Source organism: Lotus japonicus, chromosome 1, assembly GCF_012489685.1.
Source record: "Lotus japonicus ecotype B-129 chromosome 1, LjGifu_v1.2".
Classification (NCBI taxonomy): domain Eukaryota; kingdom Viridiplantae; phylum Streptophyta; class Magnoliopsida; order Fabales; family Fabaceae; genus Lotus; species Lotus japonicus.
Window position 1 is genome coordinate 559136 of NC_080041.1, and position 22816 is coordinate 581951.

General features: G+C 37.3%; 3 protein-coding genes across 4 annotated transcripts; 1 reads left to right on the top strand and 2 right to left on the bottom strand.

The window, feature by feature from the left end:
- Positions 1–7031: 7031 nt before the first annotated feature.
- Positions 7032–8644, bottom strand: LOC130732839 (uncharacterized). Its single transcript, XM_057584832.1, has 3 exons — positions 8133–8644; positions 7754–8042; positions 7032–7674 (listed from the first exon to the last, which is right to left on the bottom strand). Exons 1-3 carry the CDS (start codon positions 8642–8644, stop codon positions 7276–7278), a joined length of 1200 nt encoding a protein of 399 aa, XP_057440815.1. The 3' UTR covers positions 7032–7275.
- A 9-nt stretch (positions 8645–8653) lies between these two features.
- On the bottom strand, positions 8654–14125 carry LOC130732838 (uncharacterized). 2 transcript variants are annotated; one of them, XM_057584830.1, is made up of 5 exons: positions 11220–14125; positions 10419–11038; positions 10202–10282; positions 8894–10117; positions 8654–8806 (listed from the first exon to the last, which is right to left on the bottom strand). In XM_057584830.1, the coding sequence occupies exons 4-5, from the start codon at positions 9980–9982 to the stop codon at positions 8654–8656; spliced, it is 1242 nt and encodes a 413-aa protein (XP_057440813.1). In that variant the 5' UTR covers positions 9983–10117; positions 10202–10282; positions 10419–11038; positions 11220–14125. The 2 variants fall into 2 exon arrangements, with proteins under 2 accessions (XP_057440813.1, XP_057440814.1); XM_057584831.1 differs by lacking the exon at positions 10419–11038 and having other exon boundaries at positions 13911–14125.
- A 1671-nt stretch (positions 14126–15796) lies between these two features.
- On the top strand, positions 15797–20486 carry LOC130732840 (O-fucosyltransferase 16). The gene is made up of 10 exons (XM_057584833.1): positions 15797–16225; positions 16325–16408; positions 16506–16596; positions 16705–16781; positions 17172–17260; positions 17400–17583; positions 18165–18346; positions 18548–18650; positions 18747–19078; positions 19664–20486. The coding sequence occupies exons 1-10, from the start codon at positions 16004–16006 to the stop codon at positions 20100–20102; spliced, it is 1803 nt and encodes a 600-aa protein (XP_057440816.1). The 5' UTR covers positions 15797–16003; the 3' UTR covers positions 20103–20486.
- Positions 20487–22816: the final 2330 nt, after the last annotated feature.

The window sequence follows — 22816 nt, forward strand, 5'->3', positions numbered from 1 at the left end:
CTTAAAACTCAAAATAGGTTCCAAAATATTATTTCAGCTACACTTTTTTTTTTGCAATTTATACTCCGTAAACTTGGTTTTTAGAGTTTGATTTAAATTTAAATAGCATCCCCCGTTTTAAAAATCTGATAATCACTAATATTACTGGCATTTAAAATCGGGTAAAGTGTATCATTGTCTGTGGTGGCTGCCCTCCCCTCTTATTGCATGCAAATTATGTTGATCCCTAAAGGTGTCTGTGACAAACATGATCAGATGCAAAGGAAGTTTATTTGGGGATCTGAAAATGGAACTCGCAGAGTTAGTCAAGTTAGCTGGGAGGTAATTTGCAGCCCTAAAAACCAAGGTGGACTTGGTTTCCGGCATACTTCCGACTTTAATGAAGCGCAAATAATGAAGATAGGCTGGGGTTTAATCCACCAACCTAACTCTTTGTGGGTTCGTGCCCTGAGAGGGAAATATGGATGTGGGAACGACATACTCCCGCTGGTTAAACATTGCAACAGGGAATCTCTTGTTTGGAAGGGAATCCGCAGCACTTGGGACAAAGTGGTGGCTGGTTGTAATTGGCAGGTGGAAGATGGGACTACTGTTAGATTCTGGAAAGACTCTTGGATTTTATCGGACCACATTCTGATCAACCTAGCGTTGCACCAAGTCCCGCTTCATGAACAAGACCTCACTCTCGCTCACTTCTATGATGAGGGGAGAGGATGGAACACTTCTATGTTCGATCACCTTCTTCCTGAGGCCACGGTCCAGGAAATAACTTATTTTCATGACGTGAGGGCAAGTAACGGTAAGGACGAGGTTGCATGGTCATGGACAACTTCTGGCATTTTTTCCACCAAATCTGCTTTCGATATGATTACCAATTCGCAAGCCAACCGGAACGTGGACGACTTTTGGAAGAAAGTGTGGCGGATTCGAGGTCCGGAAAGAATTAGAGTTTTCTTATGGAAACTTTGCAATAATGGTGTCCTTACGAATGTTGTCCGACAAAGACGCCACATGAGCACGACTGACCTTTGCTTGTTGTGCCACTCATTCTCAAAAACTTATACTCACCTCTTCCGTGACTGCAGCGAGGTTTCTTCCTTCTAGCACTCCGCTCTTCCTGTGAACCAGATAACGACGTTCTTTTCTTCAGATTGGAGCACTTGGCTTGCGGGTAATATTACTGGCGAGACTCATGGTGGCGCGGGTATTGACTGGCCTAGATTTTTCTCCTCTGACTTATACACAATATGGCGCATGCTTAATGATCTAGTGTTTAACCAGGTGCATCACTCCTCAACACGAATTTGGTCCCTGCTCAAATCCCTTGGCACAGAGCAGCTTGGCTCTTTGTCGCGTAATTCTCCATTGTCCGCCAATGCCACTAGTTCTTATCATGGAGTCTTCGATTGCAGTCAAGGAACCCCTACGACCACCGGTTGGATCCCTCCAGACGAAGGTTGGCTCAAGCTCAATGTTGACGGGGCCATCTCTTAAAATCTATCCGCCAGTTGCGGGGGAGCCATTAGAGATACCACAGCCAGCTGGGTGAAGGGTTTTAGCTGCAACTTGGGTAACTTCTCTTCCACGAATGTGTTCCTTGTGGAGCTTTTAGCAGTAAAGACAGGAATTGAACTAGTCATGAGTCTTGATCTCCACAACGTGATCATAGAGACAGACTCCATGGAAGTCTTCAATGTCCTTCACTCCGAGGATCGTCCGCATAGATATGCCCAGATTGTTCGAGATATCATCCACTTGAAGACTGACCATGGATCCCTACTGCTCCAACATGCACCGAGAACTGCTAACTCCCTACCAGATTATCTGACTAAGTTAGGCCTTGATCTCCCATATGGACCTCATTACTTTGATTCTCCTTTTGGAGAGTGTCATCTCTTCTTGCAGCAGGATGCTTCTCATGGTGCTGAGCCTTCTATAGGCCTTGTTTAGTTTTGTGTTTTGGGATAGATCCCCTTCCTTGCAAAAAAAAAAACATTTTATGATGTATTGGATCATGTTGCTACTTTTTTATATATATGGATTATGTTGCTACTTCGACACTAAATATGTGTATCATTGCAGTTCTTATTGGATTCAAATCTTATTTACATGTTTGATTATTTTGAAAATGTTGAAAATAAAGATGATAATCTGCTGATTTTTATCATGTTTAATAGTATTTTTTGTCACTTACTTATCACAGTTTGATAGTTCTGGTCCCCCAAGGAATTTATTAGCCTACGATGTCCCTCACGTTTACTAATAGTTGCAGTTTTGGTTTTCCTTCAACTTACATTCAATATTTAACGAATTCTTTTATAAAAAAATCAATTAAAATAACCAAAAACCATAAAATTGTTTATTAGAAAACATAAAACTGTTATTCAATCCTTATTTTTAATTAAAACCGTTAAATATTGGATGAAAGTTGACGAAAAACCAAAACTGCAACATTTAGTAAACATGAGGAACGTTGTAGACTAATAAATTCCTTGAGGGACCAGAACTGTCAAATCGTGATAAGTGATGAACCAAAAAAGCTATTAAGCCTTTTTATAAAAACTCTGAAAATATCTTTATTTTGTAAAGTTATGTTGGGGAAATGAGTTGTGTGAAACAGACTTGTCATGCTAAGAAATGTGCGTCAGTCACAACTTAGGTTTTGGATCATGGCATGCATTCTTAGACAAAAAGCAACAAGTTTTAAACAACCATTGGATAGATAAAGGAGCACACGTTGATTGCCAAATGTCGAAGAACCACATATATACGTAAGCACATCTCCTTTTAATTGTTAACGTTGGCATAAGCCCGACAACTACCGAACATTTGTTCACAGACATACTGATCACTCGTAGTCGACCGCGGCCCCATCAAAAGTATATTTCTTGTCATCCTATGTACATCTCAATCAGAGGCATTTCCGACTAACATCACACCATTGTCTCGATGTGAACTACACAAACATATCGATCACCTACTACTAGACACGACTGCCCACACCCCTTACCAACGATCATTAGCAATTGGATAACTTGATATATTTCAAAAATAACCACGTCCCCCCTCCCCCTTTCGGAAGTCAACGACTCTTTAGCCCAATGAATGGACACGCTCAACTCTCTGCTAAGGGATTAGGCTCAACGCTCAAGGACATAGTATTGTAGTATACACAAGCTCTCTTCCACCCGTCTGATTAAGCAACTCTCAAATAATTCATCAGTCTCCCTAATCACAATTGTAACACCCTCTTAACCCCGCATAAATATTATAGCTTAAATCAGAGTAAAAAGCATAACACAGAGGGTGTCACACTTATTCTCCAAAACCATAAATCAAAACACCTGTCATGCTCATAATAAATATATAAATTTTCCAACTTTAATGTCTCAACTTCATATGCATAGCACAATGGATTTATTTCAACTCCAAGATAAATCATAATCCAAAGAGAGTTCATAAAATAACTCTTAACATCAAGATACAAAGTTAAACGTTTTCCCCGGTGTTACATAACAGAGCATGACTCCCCTAACTAAACCATAAATGAAAGACTAGCTCCTCCAACTAACCCTCACGAGAAGCTCCACTATCCTCGGTACCTGAGCGATGTCGCATAGAACATCATTCCAACAGAAGGGTGAGAACTCATATCATATGGATAAGCATAATATTATGTAATTTAATATAATCCACATATCTATGTTCCACATAAATTCTTCACACTCCACTAACAAATAATAAATTATGTAATTTAATATAATCAATCAATCTCACAGTTATGACAATACTCCATAATTCATAGCATCAAGTAAGCAAATATTATTGTCTCCAATTACCACAACATTAAATCTCAGAAAATATCACAATTACCATTAATTAGCATCAATAACATCCTAACACATATAACTCAAGTGAGACCCGTGCAAATGCCTTTGGTACCAAAGATGTTATCCTTAGCGGTATCACCGCGTCCACTCCAGACAGATAACCACCAATAAAGCCCTCGCTCTAGGCTTCAAAACCACTCCAGTTTTGGGACAAGTCACTAGTCTCCACGAGAACTAGCAAACTTTGCCTCTTGACAACTATGCAATGTATTGTGCACAACTCAACTAACATATGCATACTCAGACCATCTACAAGTCTTAATTATTTTAGCATATTCATCACCAGCTCAACAATTCAAATCATCTCCAATTTCACAAAACACACACTTACATGTTATTAATCACACAACTTGCAATCACAGTAAGGGTCGACGAATATATGATCAAGTAGCTAAGGAACAAGCAGGTCCATTTTGGTGAAATGTAATTTGGAATCAAGTCACGAACGATGTTACTTGGGAGCTAGAAGAGATAATCAATGAGCTGTATCCGGAACTCTTCGTTGAGGCTTAAGTTTCGGGGGGCGAAACTTTCTTTTTGGGGGTAGTAATATAAGACCCGGATAATTAAACGTTTAATTAACTAGTTATTTATCGGTTTAATAGCGATAAGCGTTGTTAAACTTAAGTTGATTTGGTTATTATGCTTTGTGTGTCTATATAATTATGACTATGTTATTATTATCTATTTTCCTAAATAAATAAATAAAAGAAAATGGAAAGTTAATAGAAAAAAAAAAGAGAAGAGTCACACGTGAGAGACTTAAAAAGAAGAAGAAGAAAGTAACAAAATTGAAGAAAGGGAAGTTTGTGATTTGGCGAATATATAAATGTATATTTAAGTGTTAACACTTCTACACTTGATCACTTAAACTTGCTCAAAGTGATTTTAATTTATATCATAGAGTCCCTAATCATTTTTAGGATAATGATTCATCTTTCTAATATTTTTCTCTTAACTCTACGAGTTAAATCCTACACTACCAAAATCAATCTAGACTTAGAGAATTCAATATGTCTTAATCACTAAGTTCTCTTCGTCTAATTTTAGTGGACTTTAAATAAAATATATCAGATGTATACTTTCACCAAATTGTTGCAGCGAAAAGACTTGGTAGTAGAAAAGAGAAGTGGTGAGTTATGAAACAAATGAAATAAAAAATTGAAGAATGAATTCACGCTGGAGGTGTAAAGGTGGCAAGCATGACAAGGATAAGGCTGAAGGATATAATGGCATGCAATTTAAAATATCAGTTTCAAATTTATTGAACAAAATTAAAGGAGTTAAGTAAATCCGTTGGAGATAAATCAGTTTCTTTCTTTTGTGGTTAATGTGCATTATTGTGTTGTTTCAATGCCTTAAAACACAATGAATTATGCTTTAATGGTAAAGACCAGATGTTGGAGAAGTAAAAACGGATTCCTAACAATTTCTATGAGTATAAAATGGGAGTAGAACATATGGGTCTAAGTATAGAGAGAGAATGTGGATGAGAGAAAAGAAACAAATATTCTCCTCCTTTTGTAAATTTTGAGCACTGTTGTAGAGACTCCAGCATGTGTAGGTTCTGAGTGCACAGTGTCTTATATGCAGCTGTATTAACCTTGGGGAGCAAACCCGGCAATGGATTACACCAGAGGTCTGCCGGAATTTTGCTTTCAAGGCAGTGATTCGTCGACGGCGCAGCTTTCATTGCCAATATTTCCAACAAAGGCAAACGTACGTGTTGATTGAAGTAAAACTTTGCTGGCATAGCTTTACAGCTCCTCCTTTCTTGCATGTGTTCAACTTCTAATTGTGCTCCACGTTCAACCTCTTGCATGTCCACCTCAAGCTATTGCCTGATCCTTCACCCTTAAGCATTGTGTTCGGACTTCTATAAATAGCAACAACATGAATAGTAGGAAAAAAAAAAAGGCTAAATAGCACTTTTGATCCCCCACGTTTCAAAAATGTGCAATCTTAATCCCCCACGTTTAAAAATAGTATAATGGTACCTCAACGTTTAGCTCTGTTAGCAGTTTTGGTCCCTCAGCTAATTTGCCGTTAGAAACTTAACGTTTTTGTTTGACATGGCATTTATTTTCTGATGTGCATTAAGACTAGGAGAGAGAACCGGATTTTAATGAGCTCACATGCCCCTCACATGATTATCTTCTTCCCCAAATCTGAAAATCACGAACCCTATTCTCATCTTCTCCCCCAAATTCCAAAATCGCGAACCCTAATTTTCTTCTTCTCCTCCAAATCCCAAAATCGCGAAACCTAACCATGGGAGGATCTTCAGCCACTCCTAATTTCAGGGATTTTGAAGCTGATTCGAGTTGCAGGGTACCTGAATCGCAAAGAAGAAATGAAGGTTATCATGGGTTGTCTGGCTTTCGCGATATTTCATCCAACTCGACTAGTTCTGAGACGAGGCGACGAGTAGTGCTGTGTGATTGTGGTGTTCAAAGTCCATTGGTGACAACATGGACTGGGGTCAATCGTGGAAGGAGGTTTTATGGTTGTGGGCTGTTTGAGGTTTGTATGGTTAATTGGTTATTGAATCAGTGACTATTATCTTCTTCCCTGATCTGTATAACTAACTTAAAATTACAGGTGCATCGTAAGAAGGTATGCAACTTCTTCCAATGGCATGATGCTGATGACAATTGTAATGCTAGGGAGAAGAAGTTGATTGTTGTCTTAACCAAGAAGAATGAAGAGCTGCAGAAGAAAGAGAGGATCCTAGTTGCCTCTTTGTTCATGTCAATGATTGTGATCCTTGTGTTGTTGGTAGCTTATGTAAGGAAGTAGAAATACTAGTTTGGGGTTAGATAAGTAAGGGGGGCAGAACATGTATCCTGTAAGTGAATGTACTTGCAGTTAGATGGGAAAAAACCAAGCAGAAAGTTGATGTACTTCAATTTGATGCAAGAAATGAAATTTTAGCAAATATGTTTGGCCAATATGTTTCTATTAAGATCAATGTTATGCAATTAAGTCTGTGGTTAAATGTATCCAAAAAATAACTTGACCTGAAAAAATAACTTGACTTGCACATGATATCCACAAGGTAGAAGCAAAACAAACTAATAAACTGCCACCAACATGAGTATTTTCCAAAATTCAAAACAAACTAATAAACTGCCACCAACATTTGTCATATATAATCAAAGTCAGCCACCAACAATGTTATATACTGTTCAACAAAGTTGGTCCAAAAACACAACCAGAAACACTACATAATTGGTCTATACCAGAAAGATACATAAATCCTTCCACAGGACAATAGGTTCATTACATGACCATCCAAAACATATATATAAAAACACCATCCACAGGACAATAGGTTCATTACATGATCATCCAAAACACTAATCTGAAAACACAATCCAAAACACTACTGAGTGCCACTAATTGCTTCTGCATTCCTCTTTCTTCCTCTCCTCCTTGGTACATTTGGCTGAGATGTAGTCGCAGTAGGTGCAGGTTGAGAATATGCAGTAGCTATGTGCTGAGGCTGAGAAGATGGAGCAGCAGTTTGTTGAGACTGGAAATTTGCTGGAGCAGTGGGTGCAGGCTGAGAAGATGGAGCAGTAGTGTGTTCAGGTTGGGAATTTGCTGGAGCAGTGGGTGCATGTTGAGAAGATGCAGCAGTAGTTGGTGCAGGCTGGTTATTTGCAGCACCTTGAGCTGAAGATTCCCCTGGTTCAGATTGAGCATTCCTCCTCTGACCTCTAGTTCTAGTCCCCGTACCTTGAGTCCTTCTTTGTTCAGGTTGAAGAACTTGAGTATTTGCCTGTAATCAAATACAATCCACATAAGTAAATTCACAACTTTAACAAAATTTAATTGATAAGCACAATTAAATTCATTACCTGATTGCCTCCTACTGGGATTGTCCTATCAGCTGCAGTTTTACCTTTGCAGGTTCTCTTGTTGTGTCCAGGCTCTCCACACCTTCTACATCTCACAGTGGAACTAATCCTCCTCAGCCTATTAGGGTTCCTAGGCTCATCATTTGCTTTGTTCCTCTGTTTTTTAGGCCTTCCCGGGGCCCTCCTCACATAAGGTGGATTTAGAGGTGCAGCTTCCACTTCTGGCCATAATTTGGGCCCATTGTTTGGGAGGATTATGTGGGAGTAGGTATTCAAAAATGTGTGCCTTCTGAAAAAAAATACAAACAAATTGTTAGTTCTTAACTTTGTTTATCAACATAATGCAGTATTAATTAAGACAAAATTGATAGTTCTTAACCTGTATGCCATGTCCACATAATTCTCTGGAACATGGTGATTATACCACATACAAGCCACAGCATGCACACAGGGAATCCCAGTCAGGTCCCATCTCCTACAAGCGCATGACCTGAGAGCAACATCGACAGCATACTTATCCTTGTCCCTCTCAACTTCAAATAGTCCATGTACAGTGTCACCATTCCAGTTAGGTCTCCAGCCTTCTGAATAGTCCTTTATTGCATCAAGCTTTTTCTGAATCACTGGACACAACTGACTATTTCTCCACCTAAGCATTAGATCATTCTGCTTCACAATGCGATTGGTGAGGTAAAATTTGAGCCCCTCAATCAGAGTAATAATAGGCTTGTCTCTATGCTCCAGGATGGTCCTATTAAATGCCTCACACATGTTGTTAACCTGGAGATCACAGTGTGTGTGTGTGCTATAAGCTGATCTTGTCCACATCTTAGGAGGTACATGCATCATTTCCAGCCAAGCATCTTGATTCAATTCTTTCATGTTGTCCATAGCATTTTTTCATTGTGGTTCTGTGCTAGCCCTTGCAGCAGCCCATAAAGCATTCTTCAACTCTTCTCCTGGGAACCTCTTCCTGAAATTACTGTATAAGTGTCTGACACACAATCTGTGTTCAGTATCTGGACCCAGTTCAGCAATAGCAGGCACCAATCCCTAACAATAAAAAAAAATTAATCAACAAAACACACAATAAAACTAAAGGCTAAATTTAAATGAGACTAGAGGTAAAGAACCAAATACTTTTTGCTGGTCAGAGATGAATGCCCAATTTTGAGGTTTAACAATATTCAGATCATGTAGAAGAATGTTCAAGAACCAAGTCCAAGAATCCTTAGTTTCAGCTTCCACTACTGCAAATGCTATTGGAAACATTTGGTTGTTTCCATCTTTGCCTACAGTTGTGAGAAGTTGACCACCATACAGTCCCTTAAGGAAGCAGCCATCCAACCCAATTAAGGGTCTACAATGCTTGGCAAATGCAGTCTTAGTAGCTTCAAAGCAGACATAGATCCTCTCAAAGACTGGCCCATGTACTCCCACTGCTGATTTTATAATGACTGTGGACCCAGGATTGCTTCTCAGCAATCCAGCAGCATACTGCCTCAGATGACTGTATTGCTCCATACTTGCACCATGCAACATCTCCAGACTTTTCACCTTTTCCCTGTAAGCCTTGAACCTCCCTATCACAATGCCCCACCTGAACCTTGCCTCCTCTATCAAGCCCCTCACTTTCAGATCTGGTGTGTGTCTCAGAATTTGCATAAATTTCTTAGCAAGCCAAAATGTCGTTGCCTGCCTGTTAGTGGCTAGCCTGCAACAATTATGGTTGTTATAGAAGCTTACAATTTGCCATATAGGCCTTGAGGGAGTCTTGCTTGCTCTCATGTAGAATGGACACTCATCAACACATTTAACCACCACCCTCTTTTTATCATTTTTTGTTATTTTCATATTCTTCTTCGTTTGAATTGCAAAATCCTTGACAGTATCTGTAAACTGATCTTTGTTGTTGAAAGTCATACTTAACTCAAGGTGGACAAACTCCTCATCTGCAGTAGGCTTGAACTCAGGATATTTCCTTGAACCTTTTCCTTCATCATCACTTTCTGATGGACTTTCTAAGTCCTCAGAATCACCATCCTCATCTTGAAAGTCCTCATATGTACTGGGCTCCTGGTTACTTGACTCATTCACAGCTTGTGTATATGGCTCAGTAGAACCTTCTGCAAAAGTTGGATTTGGAGTGGCCTCAGGTATATTCAACAGAGACTCTTTAGGAAGCACGCAGAGCCAATCCCAATCTTCTTCATAGTCACTGTCATCCATTGAAAAATCAGAGGGTGTGTCTTCATCATCTGGATCAAATTCAGCATCAGAATTATCATCTTCATCACTGAGAACAACCTGACTGGACTTTCTTTTTCCCTTATCTACCCCCTTGTCTTTTTCCACAACATCAACCTGTTCATCATAATTTAATTTACATAACTTACATAAACAACTTAAACATAATTTAATTCATAAATTGTCTCATAATTTCCTTACCTCAGCCTCCTTGTCTTGAACAATCTCAGCCTCTTTGTCTTGCACTACCTCAGCACATATTCCCCTTTCAGATTGAAGAACCTGAGGATTATCATAAACATTAACACAGGATCAAGCTATTTTTCATGACAAGTTAAAGATTATATTAACTTAGCATCTATCAGAAACATTAGCTTTATTTCAACTTAGACAAAAATTTCATTCATAATTTCATTACCTCAACCTCCTTGTCTTGCACTAACTCAGCCTTCTTGACTGTCTCAGGGTCCTTTACTATCTCAGTCTCCTTCTCTTGACTTACCTCAGCATCAAAGTCTTGAACAACCTCAGGAAGCTTGTCTTGTACTGCCTGAGACTCAGCTTCGTTCACTTGAACAGCCTCAGTTTCTTTGTCTTGCAATACCTCATCATCTCTATCAGAATTAACTTGTAATACCTCATCATCACTATCAGAATCAACTTGCAACACCAGGAGTATCTTCAGCACTCTTGTAAGCAATTAGAGGAACAATATCTGCCTCTTCCACTATGTGTTCAACATATAGATCAACTTCAGCTATATCTTTAACATCTTCAATGAATTGTCTAACCTCTTCATCATTGGAAAGTGGACTAAAGCTGACAGAGCCATCACTTTGAACATGCCTATACCACAAACATTTGAACCTGGCATATCCCAAGTATTTTACAATCTTACCCAATTCAATGGATGAAATGAGATCCACATCATACGGATGCCAGACTTCGCAAAGCCCACTTGGATAGGGCATAGTTGGGTCAAATGTCAATTCACCCCCATGATACACACTCATGGTTATCTTATGGGGAGCAGTAGGCCTGCAGAAGAGACAACAAAATAGAATACAATAAACTTTGTAAACTTTAGTGGAAGAGGGAATCTCGTGGACCACATGCAAGCACAAAGCAGACAAGGATTCAATTAAATAGTATACATCAATGCACTTAAATCCTTCAACAACCATGACTCACAAGATAGAGAAAAGGATAAAATATATACCTGGAAACATAGTTTGCGGGCAAATCTCCATTGAGCCAAAAGTCCAATTTTGAAAACGGAGTTTTCTCTGGGACCATCTTCTCTGGGACCACCGTCTCTGGGACCACCGTCTCTTTTGTCGGAGTTTTCTTTTTTTGCCTTCGAGGGGTCTTCTTCGACACACTTTTTTTGTCAGTCGCCATTTCCTTCCTCTCGATTTTGCCTTCGGACCACCTTCTCACCACCGATGACCTTCTTACCCAGAAACCGTCTTCTCACACTCGCAATCGCAGTTCCCTCACGACCGCCGGCCTTCGTTCCTCTCGATTTGGTCGTCACCGTCGCGATTTGGAACCAAGTTGCAATTGGGAATGGATTAGGTTAGGATAAGCCTCACGTGATCCTCACATGTTATGTCTTAATGCCACATCAGAAGAAAAAAAATGTCATGTCAAACAAAAACGTTAAGTTTCTAACGGCAAATTAGCTGAGGGACCAAAACTGCTAACGGAGCTAAACGTTGAGGTACCATTATGCTATTTTTAAACGTGGGGGATTAAGATTGCACATTTTTGAAACGTGGGGGACCAAAAGTGCTATTTAGCCAAAAAAGAAACTTAGAAGCAATTGATTCTCACACAAAATTGACAATAGCATTAGCTATTTGAGTGAGTAGTGTTTAGTAAAAAAATTCTTAAGCTTTGGAGCGGAAGCTGGAATCTTAGAGCTTAGCATTTTTTTAAAGCGAGTAATTTTCTAAGGATACGAAGTATGATAACGCGTTCGTGTCGAAGCTAAAGAGTGGAAGGAAAGCTAGCTGGTACGAGAAGCGATGATGTGATTGGATCGAAGTCGCAACTTAGGAAAGAAAGTGGCTAAGGTAAGGGTAACTCAGTATAGAGTGTCTTTGAGTCTTGCATGCTTTTATCGCACTGCATGCGTTTGAGATGAAGGTGTTTAATTTGATTGACAATTAATTGAAATATTGGTATGCTTGCTATGTTGTATACTTTCTTATTTGAAATGTTTTCTGAGACTTGTGCCAAATGTTTTCTGAGGCTAAGGTCATTGTTAAACAATAGAGATACACGTCTCCGTTTTCTTGGGCTTCGGCCATTGATTATTGAAATTATGAATGACATGTGGTTATTCTAAGTTGATTATTGGTTTGGAAATTGTCGTTGACTGACTTGGCAATGAGGTGGGTGTGGTCCCACGTGATTGTCCCGTCTTTCGAGGCGTTATAAAGTGGCAATGAGGTGAGTGTGGTCCCACGGGATTGTCCCATCTTTCAAGATGTTCTAAAGTGGCGATGAGGTGGGTGTGGTCCCACGCGATTGTCCCGTCCATAGTGGCGCTAAGTGGCAATGAGGTGGGTGTGGTCCCGCGTGATTGTCCCGTCTTGAGAGACGATACTGATCGATCCATATTGGTAGTAGCATATAGTCGCATTATAGGACACTAACGTTCGATGATATTGATGTTTGGTTTTGATGTTATGTTGTTCAATGAATTGTCATTTAACTTGATATAAGTCGTTAGTTTAATTATCAAGTTATGTAATTAAACTTGAATAACATGTTTTCTCTTTTATACGTGGTAATTGTATGGAGTTAACCCTTTCTGTTTGCTACTTGTTGTTTGGGCGCTTAACGCTATTAGGCGGTGAAGAGCCCTCCGGCGATGCTTAGCCATGTACGAGATGGAGGGGAGATAGTAAGCGGCGGAGTATAGGTGAAAGAAGTTGTTTAGTTTTCTCTTAGTAGGTTATGCTTTGAGTCTTCTTCATCTTCTGAAACTCTATTACTAAAACCATGTTTTCGCCACAAGTTGAGTGTGCGTACTTATTTTGGAACCATGCTTATGTTATTGTAAGTCACTATTATTATATATTGGGAAAGGGATGTTTAATTAAGGCTACATGATGTTTCAAACTCTATGGTTGATATGTTTAGTTTGTTTTTAAAGAAAAAATCACTCTTGTATTTTAGGATTGCAAATTAGTCCTTAGACTTTAATATGTTTCCAATGTGATTCCTTAGTTGAGAAATTGTGGCGTTACAACAGACGTCGGAATGACGTGAAACCAGAGGCAAAAGTTTTATAACAGAAAGAGCTACAACTTTGATGAAGACTACTTCTTCAATTTCGGTCATTAACACAGCTCGAAATAGGGTTCAAGAGCTCGTAAATTTCTGCAGCCTCATGCGCGGCGCGCTACCCCCTCTCTTCCACCCACAATTCATAACCCTAAATTCAACCATCCACCCGCAGTTTAGAAAAAACTGCATCCTAGGGTTCCTAAATCAGGTTTTCTATCATTATTCACTATCATACCAATCCAAAGAACATGAATTCAAACCCTTACCTCTTGAAGATCAAATTCTAGGTTTTCTTATCTTTTCTCCCCTTCTCTCTTTCACGCTTCTTTTCTTCTGCTCTGCTTCCTCCAAATCTCAAATTCTGATTTCTCTCTTTCTAATTCACTCCTAACCCTTAAATAGTCTTACAATGGGTCCCACTCCCAACTACTCACTATAAAACCTAAAACCCTTATTTATCTATATCACATAATCACTTAATTATCTAATAAAATCACTTAATCACCTTATCATCTAATTAAATCACATAATTCATACCATATAGCATAATAATAATTAAAATAAAATAGTAAATAACCTAATAACGAAAAATGGGGTGTTACAACAATACCTCATATCCATCATGATAATCCGTCCAACCTCAGACTCTCTTACCTTGGATTCCTCAAGCTCCACCATATAAAAGGCAAGATCCATACAAAAAGAAGGTATGCATTATTCACACAATCTTCCCACTTTTCACCTATGCTCTAACCTGAGCGTTAAAGTGTTTTTGCAAGTGCCACCACAAGAGCATCCACACTACAAATGCACAACACTGAAGCATAAAATACCATTGTCTCCATTGTTCCCTACCCTTCAAACACTCTTAAATAATTGATTGGTTCACTTCGACCAATAGTCAAGTATCTTAGAAACTTTCCATGGACTCTACACAATAGACACAACATAGTAGCTTTGTGTAGCGATGAAATTGATGGGTTTTTAAACCTATTTAAAATTCATTAAACAGAAACGATAGGCTAACAAGTCAGTACACCATCCTAGACTAAAGACACATGTTCTTGAGGAATTTTCTCGATCCAAACCAAGTTATCACAAAAAAAAATTGTCAACAATCGGCCACAGAGTCACCAGTTCTACAAACAAAGGACAAATCCACAAAATCAAAACAAGCAACTAAATCAAGACAATCACGCACAAAAGCAGATAAATGAGAGCATCTCTGAACGTCTCTTTTGAGTCTAAAAAAAGAGGATACAATCCATCTCAAAATAGATACGATGAAATGGTGGTCCATCTCTTATAAAGTCTTCTCCTCACATTTCTATCATGAAATTAATGAAGAGGAAAATGTAAATACAAATAAAATGAAGCACTTGGAAAACTTTTTAATTAAAAATTAGGTTAGTTTATAAAATATTATTTTTTTATAATAAAAATATGAATTAGTTAATAAGAACTATATTTGGCACGTTTGGCACGCCTAGCTAATAAGATCTTTAACTTATAAAATGACATACTTTTATAATCTTTTTTGATGATTAACATTACTTTTTCTTTTTACTTTATTTACACAAAAATATATATATGATATTAATATTAAAATAATTACTATTTAATTATTTTAATTTAGTTCAAATTATTTGTCATCTCAAAAGTATAATATTAGTTTTTAATTTTTTTTTCATATTCTTTTTTTTTGAACGTCATATTCTTATTAAATGAAGTAGAATAGAACAAATAACTTTATATTTAATTTAATAAAGCAAGTTTCTATTTTTCTAAATTAACAAAATATATTTTTGAATTTAATATTCAAAATTAAAAAGTGATTATTTTTAAAATTATTTTTATTTAAAAAAATCAGGGTTTAGTGTTTTTATAAATATAAAAGACAATAATAGAATTTTATTAAAATGATACAAATAAAAATGAAAATAAATTTAATAAGATTTAACTAAAGTGACACAAATAAATTTAATCATTAGCCTTTAAGCAACCTTATTGAATGGTATCAAGTCAAACTTTATTCTCATGAGACAAATAAAACTTAGGTAAGCAATGAGCAATATTAACATCTCTAGAAACACGGTAAAAGATATACTCTAAAAATGAGGAATATTAGCTTTAATCTCCTTATAGTACAAAGGTGTTGAATTTCTATTTCTATTTTTTGATGATGGTTGAATAGAGTTGTGAGGAGTATATTAAAATGAAATTTTAACAGCATATTTGTTTTGTAAAATACAATCATGAAGAAGAAAAAAGGAAGAATAATTTAAAAATATTATACCAAGCCCTCCCATGAAGCAAAGGAATTAGTTACTAGAAGATGATAAGACACGTTGGGATTAGTAAAGCGTGAAGTAACGGAGTCAAAATGAACGGCAACTAGATGACAATGAATGATGAAGCATTCACTAAGTCAACGCAATCAACACACCTAAGCGAGCGATACAGGTGCGCTAGCGCAGTTACATACTTCACATACACATAATATGCGTTGGTTCTGGTTGAAAGGTCAGAGTCTTGTTCTTCTTCTTCCTCAACAAAAACCCACCCTGTTGCACACGCAAACTCGACCAAATGGAAAATGGAGGAGACCCTGCTTCTTCCATGCCAATTTCCAATGCCATGCAATTAATCTAGTTACCAGAAATAAACACATTGATTGATTGAATCAATTTTGTTTGTTTTATCATGAGTCTGTATCAACCTGCTGCTGCTGCGTTGCAATTGCATGCAGTAACCATAACAATGGCGATATCACCCAAGAGAAAGAAGCATCACGCGCACATGCACAAGTCCTCACGACGGCTCCTCCGCCTACGCCTCCGCCTCCTCTTCCCCCCTCTCATCTCCGCTTGCTTTCTCCTGCTCGTCACCTTCTTCTCTCTCTTCTTCACTCCCTCTCCTGTCAATGTAACTTCAATGCACTTTCTTTCTTCAATTCAATTCTATTTCGTTACGATTTTATTTAAATCAGTGTTTCTTTCTTCAATTATTCCTTCTCTGTCTCAGACTCAGTACAATGACCTAGTCAGATCACGATTGAATTCACATTCACAAGAGGATTCGGGGTCGGCGGTGTCGTTTCACGTTCCGGTAAGCAAGCTATCCTAATTTTTCCTGATTAAATTATGGCGCTGTTGAGCTTCTGCATTGTAATTTGACTCATCTTTTTGTTGATTGGATTTGAAAGGCCACTGGAGGTGCTTACGAGCGTGATTTATGGACTTCAATGCACTCACATGGTTTCTCTGCCTGCAGTGACGCCCCTGCAAACTTTGCAAGTAAATTTAGTTTCTCAATTTCATTTTAATTTTGGACTTCCAATTGAATGACATTTTGAAGTCATTGTTGCTTGTTGGTAATTGATGTGCAATTCCATTACGTCGCAGAAGCTGATGTGAAAACGCATCCAGATCGATATTTGTTAATTGCCACCAGCGGAGGTTTAAATCAGCAGAGAACAGGGGTAAGCTAGCTTCTTCATGTGGACTATGCATAATGCATGGTATTGGTTTATTTAGTATCAGATGCTTGCAACCCTTTTAATCAAATTTACTTACCTCTTTCTATAAGTAACCAAGGGTATTTTTTGATTCAGCATCAATATTTCTTTCTTTCCATAAGCAAACACAACTGCATTGAAAAATGTTTCCTTATTAATGCCAGTACTTGAAAAAAAAAATGTCGTTATTTGCAACACCAAGAGTTGAAATTCCTATAATGAACACATAACAAGTATAGGACTAATTCAACAAATATGTTAGTAATTTCAATATTTTCAGGCCAAAAACTCAATTAGACACCAACTTGATGAGATTGGGAACAGGCAATTGAATTCTGAATTATGTGGCCGCAGATAATCGATGCTGTTGTTGCTGCATATCTTTTGAATGCTACTCTTATTGTTCCAGAGTTGGATCATACATCTTTCTGGAATGACAAAAGGTCTGTCTTTACATTTTTCTTCTTTAAGGAATTTTTGTTTAATCATTTTACTTACAATGGGATTTCTATTTCGATTAGAAGCAAAGTTCGTTGTATTTTTGCCTCTTAATTTGTAAGTAATATCTGGTATTTTTTGCAGCAACTTTTCTGAGCTATTTGATGCAGACTGGTTTATAACATTTCTTCAGAATGAGGTGAGAGTTATCAAACAGCTTCCAAATATGGGAACGAATTTTGTGGCTCCATATACGTTGCGTGTTCCAAGGAAATGCACCCCCGAGTGCTACAAGGATCGTGTTTTACCCGTGCTAATCAAGAAACGTGTAAGTGTTAAAAATCCTCAATTAGAACTAAAGCTTTCATCAAAATTATAGCCATGTTCAGAACATACCTTTCAATTGGGGAAGGGTAAATATTTTCTTACGTTCTGTGCCTTAGGATGGTGAATTTTAAGCTTATGATGATTATATAAGTAGGATTTTCATAAATATCAAATCTATTTTAGACATTCCATCAAAATTGTTTTTCTCTTCATTTATATTTTGATCACGTCGCATCATATATCACTTTTTTTGTTCTCTCTGGCTTAAGTCATTTTACTATCTCTATTACTATTTCTAGCCGCCCTTATAAATCAATATTTTCCAATCAATATTTACAAAATCTGTTAATAAGGATCTAATATTTGATTAAGTAAATAAGCAAATAAATAAGAAATTGGCATATGCTTCAACAGGCAAATTTGAAAACTGCATAAGAAAATTAGAAAATGACAAGTGATGTTCAATTTATATAAAAAATTTATTTTAAAATATTAAGCTAATCCCAACATCCTAATTCTAGTAATGAGTACGGAATTTTACTGTCATTGATGCCATGAATGACACTTAAATTCTTCACGTAGGCTGTTCGGCTCACAAAGTTTGATTACAGACTTTCTAATATGTTGGATGAAGATCTACAAAGATTGAGGTGCAGAGTTAACTTCCATGCTCTCAAATTTACGGATTCGATTCAGGGAATGGGAAATTTGCTGGTTGACCGGATGAGAATGAAAAGCAAGCATTTCATTGCTCTACATTTGAGGTAAGATTTAACAATTATAGCCAAGCTTTGTCCCTGGTTTCTTTGCTATGCCACTCCTCAATAAAGAATATTTTAGTTCTGATCCTCAATAAAGAATATGCAGTATGCACAGTTCTGGTTCTAGCCCAACTTCGATTTCATTTTTCTTCTCGAAGTTCAATGTGACAATTTGTTGATTCAAACTGATATTATGTCTCATAGGTTTGAACCCGATATGCTTGCATTCTCTGGTTGCTATTATGGTGGAGGAGAAAAAGAAAGAAAAGAACTCGGTGAAATTAGGAAGCGGTGGAAAAATTTACATGTAAGGAATGTTTTTATTTGCATCCAAGAAATAAACTCCACATCTGTTTATACTGTATAAAAAATTGATATGTTCTTATTGGGGAATGTGACACAGGCAAGCAATCCTGACAAAGTAAGAAGACATGGAAGATGCCCTCTAACCCCAGAGGAAGTTGGTCTTATGCTAAGAGCACTAGGGTTTGGAATTGACGTGCATTTGTACGTGGCATCTGGAGAAATATATGGAGGTGAGGAAATGCTAGCACCCCTCAAGGTTCTCTTCCCAAACTTTCATACAAAGGAGACCATAGCTACTAAGGAGGAATTGGCACCATTCGTATCATTTTCTTCTCGCATGGCGGCACTTGATTTCATAGTTTGTGATGGCAGTGACGTTTTTGTCACAAACAACAATGGTAACATGGCTAAAATTTTAGCTGGAAGAAGGTAAGCTGTTTCTTAGTAATTTTTAATGGAAATAACATTAGCTGAAAGCAGAAAAGATGCTTCATTGAAAGCAATGTAAAAATTTATTGCACTGCGTGACACAAGGCAATTGTTTCACTTTGAATTAAGCTTAAAACAACACAAAGGGAATTGAACCCCAGAAATTGACTGTCTAATGCAATTATGAGGGAAGAATCAAGAGATTGCGTATGGATAACTGTTCTAGTACTTTAATTTATATGTAAATTAGAGATTTTTCTAGCTAGTGTTATTGAATTGGAAGAAGTTTTTGTATTGAAAGAAATGATCAAATCAGTTTACAACAGTAGAAGGAGAGTTGTTATATACTAACTACTAATTCATCCCTAACAGAAAATGAAACTGATCCTACAAATAACAGAAAACTAACTTGCATACTAGTTAACTACTAACCACCAATTGATCTAACTAGCTGAATGATTATCCTGTATTAAGTATCATGTCCTTTATTATAATTATTAGTAGTTGGTTTCTGTTTAGACATTTCTGTATGCTGATAAAATCAGGTTTTTGCTTATACACTCATATATACTTGTTCTGTTGCAGGAGGTACTTTGGTCATAAACCTACCATCCGCCCAAATGGAAAAAAGTTGAACCGGTTGTTCATGAACAAAAATAATAAGACGTGGGAAGAATTTGCCTCTCGAGTTCGAACTTTGCAGGTAGGTTTCATGGGAGAACCTAATGAGTTGAGGCCAGGTAGTGGTGAGTTTCATGAGAATCCATCATCTTGCATATGTCAAAACTCGGAGGTTAAAACTGGGGGGACTTCCAATCCCCACAATCAAGCAAGTAATAACCATGCAGGCAATGAGATAGGAATCAGGACAGAGGAGCAGTCTACTGAAGAAGAGCAGGAGTGGTCTGACCTAGATTATTTGGAGAGTAGAAAACATATTCAGCTCAGCGGAACTAAAGCTGATTCACTCCCTCTTCTAATTGGAACTGACCAAGCAGAATTGCAAGAATTCTTCTCAGATTAGATGGAGATGTTCTAATTCAAGACTAGTGCCACCTCTAACTAAGTACCTAGCAAAACATCCTTGGTTTGTTTTATCTGTCGATTTGGTCTTCCAGGGATAAGATCTTCAAACTGTTTCATAGACTAACATTAATCCTTTGTACATGGTTAATCAGATTATGATGGGGAGCTGCATCAAAAATAGAAAGTAGCATCTGTGCAGGCCATTTAGATTTTGAAGCCTTAAGAACAGGAATTTGTAGTAGACTTGATAAGGAATTCCTTTACTCAGATCATATAGTATAGGACAGGATAGCCTATAGGGATACTATCTTACTGTGATATATGTTTTAAGGATATAGATATACATGTAAATAAAGGAAGTTGCAATTCTTACTGTCCATAATTTCTTCAACCGCCACTAGCTAGTACTTTTAGTTCTCTTTCTTGTAGTAGTGGATATTGAGTCAAACAATCATTATGTTAACTGTTGTCTAACTTATCCTATAGGATTATAACTCCATCATATATTGACTAATTGAATTACTTATAAACTCCATCATATATTGACTAATTGAATTACTTATAAAAAATTAAGTAAAGTGTGTAAAAATTCCAATTCACTTATCTTAAGCATTCTTAGTACACCTAGGATGCGACCCCCTCATGTTATTTTTTTTCCCATTCAGTCAAATAAATTAAAGAACTTTCTACTTTTCATATTTACTTATTTTTTAGGCTTAATACATCAGAAGGCCCCTGAAATTGTAAAGGGAATCAGTTTCAGGGCCTGTAAAATTTTCGCATCAAATTGGGTCCCTAAGAAATTTTTTTTTAATTCAATTAAGGTCAAATGCTGTCAAACCTCAATTTTGTCCTGCTAAGCAATTCCACATGGCTTTTTAATTTTTTTTAAATAGAAAAATTATGAAACTTTATTTTTTATTTCCAACTCATACATTAAAGCATAAATAAAAAAAATAAAAAACTTAATAAAATTCCTAATCTAAATAAAAACCTAATCTAATACCTAACCTAATTTAATACCTAACCTAATCTATATTAATCTTAATCCCTAATCCCTAATTAATAAAACATCATGAACAACCCAGAAATAATCATTTTCTTCCTAATCTGATTCATCAACTCCCTAAGGACCCAAAACCCTAAATGTAGAAAAGTGCTGGTGTTGGGGTGGAGGAGGAGGGAGTGAAGGAAGAGGCGCGGTCGGAGGAGATGAAAGAGGGTGGATCTAGGGTGCGCGGTGGTGGTGCGATTGGCGGATCTGGGATATGGGGTGCGTGGATCTTGGGTGGTGGTGGTGCGTGGATCTGGGGTGCGCTTCCTCTTCCATTTCTCAGGGACCAGTATTAGGAAGAAGAGGAATTCGAAGAAGAAGGGGAAGGAAGAACCAGAACGACAACGACCCAATGTCGTTTCGGTGTGCTCAAGCCGCGATTTGGACTCACAGGGGAAGAAGAGCTTAGGCCGCGATTTCCAAGGTGCAAAAACAACCATGGATGGCCAGGGTGGTGAGGGGAAAATTCAAGTTCTCAACCGTGTTTTAGAAGGTTGTTTTGTGTCTGGTTCTTGAGCAGTGGGTTTAAAGTTCAGTGTAGAAAAGTTTCTGCTACCTTCCCCTGTGTTCTCTGTTCAATTTCCTTTTGGTTGGGTTCCTAGTCTTGGGCTTGCGGGTTCTGTCCAGTGGTTGGCTGCTAGTCTTGTTTTTATATCTCCTGGACGTATCTCTGTTTCTTTCTTTCTTCGTTTTGTTGTTCCTTTGTTTTGAAGCACTGCTGGTGCTTTGTAAGATTGTGAGAGGGGAGGTGTTTTGGTTAAAAAATGGGGACTTTGTTGTGCCGTTATGGTTGATGGTATAGTGGGTGGTGGTGGGTTAGAGGAGGAAGAGAGATGAGGTGGTGGTGGTTGTAGACTGCTGGGTTTGATGGAAGAAGAGGAAGTGGAAGAAGATAAAGAGGATGAAGATGAAGAGGTAAATGGAAAAATGTGAGAGGGATAATTAGATTAGGTTAGATTATTAGTTTAGTTTATTAGTTAGATTATTAGATTGTTTAGTTAAGGGATTATTAGATTATTCTGATTAAATAATTGACTTGGATTTATTTATTTATTTTAATTTTTTAATTAAAAAATAATTATAAAAGCCACGTGTAATTGATGACTAGGACAAAATTGAGGTCTGGCAGCATTTGACCTTAATTGAATTAAATTTTTTTTCTTAGGGACCCAATTTGATGCGAAAATTTTACAGACCCTAGAACTGATTCCCTTTACAAATTCAGGGGTCTTCTGATGTATTAAGCCTATTTTTTATGATCACAATTATCTTCTCTTACATCAAAATGTAGTATTAGAATAAAAAAAATGTAGTGTTCGAATTACTTTACCAACGAATGAATGGTTGATTCAAGTGGTACATGCTTGATTCATCTTAAGTAAAGTATTGAGTTCGAGTTTTTTAGATAGAAAAAACCTCCGCTGGGAAAGCTAGCCCCATCAAGATATAAATGTTCTAAACTCGAACAAGATTGTCTCTCATAAAAGATACATATCTTGCAAAAAAAAAATTACTTTCAACTATTCAAATCTATATATATTAGAAAAGAACAACTTCTAGCATGACGTGTCGCTCTCACAGGCCAAGTTAGTGACGTGTCGCTCTCAGATTAATTCTCACTTAATATTTTACAAGTCAGCACTTCCACCTTAGCCCTA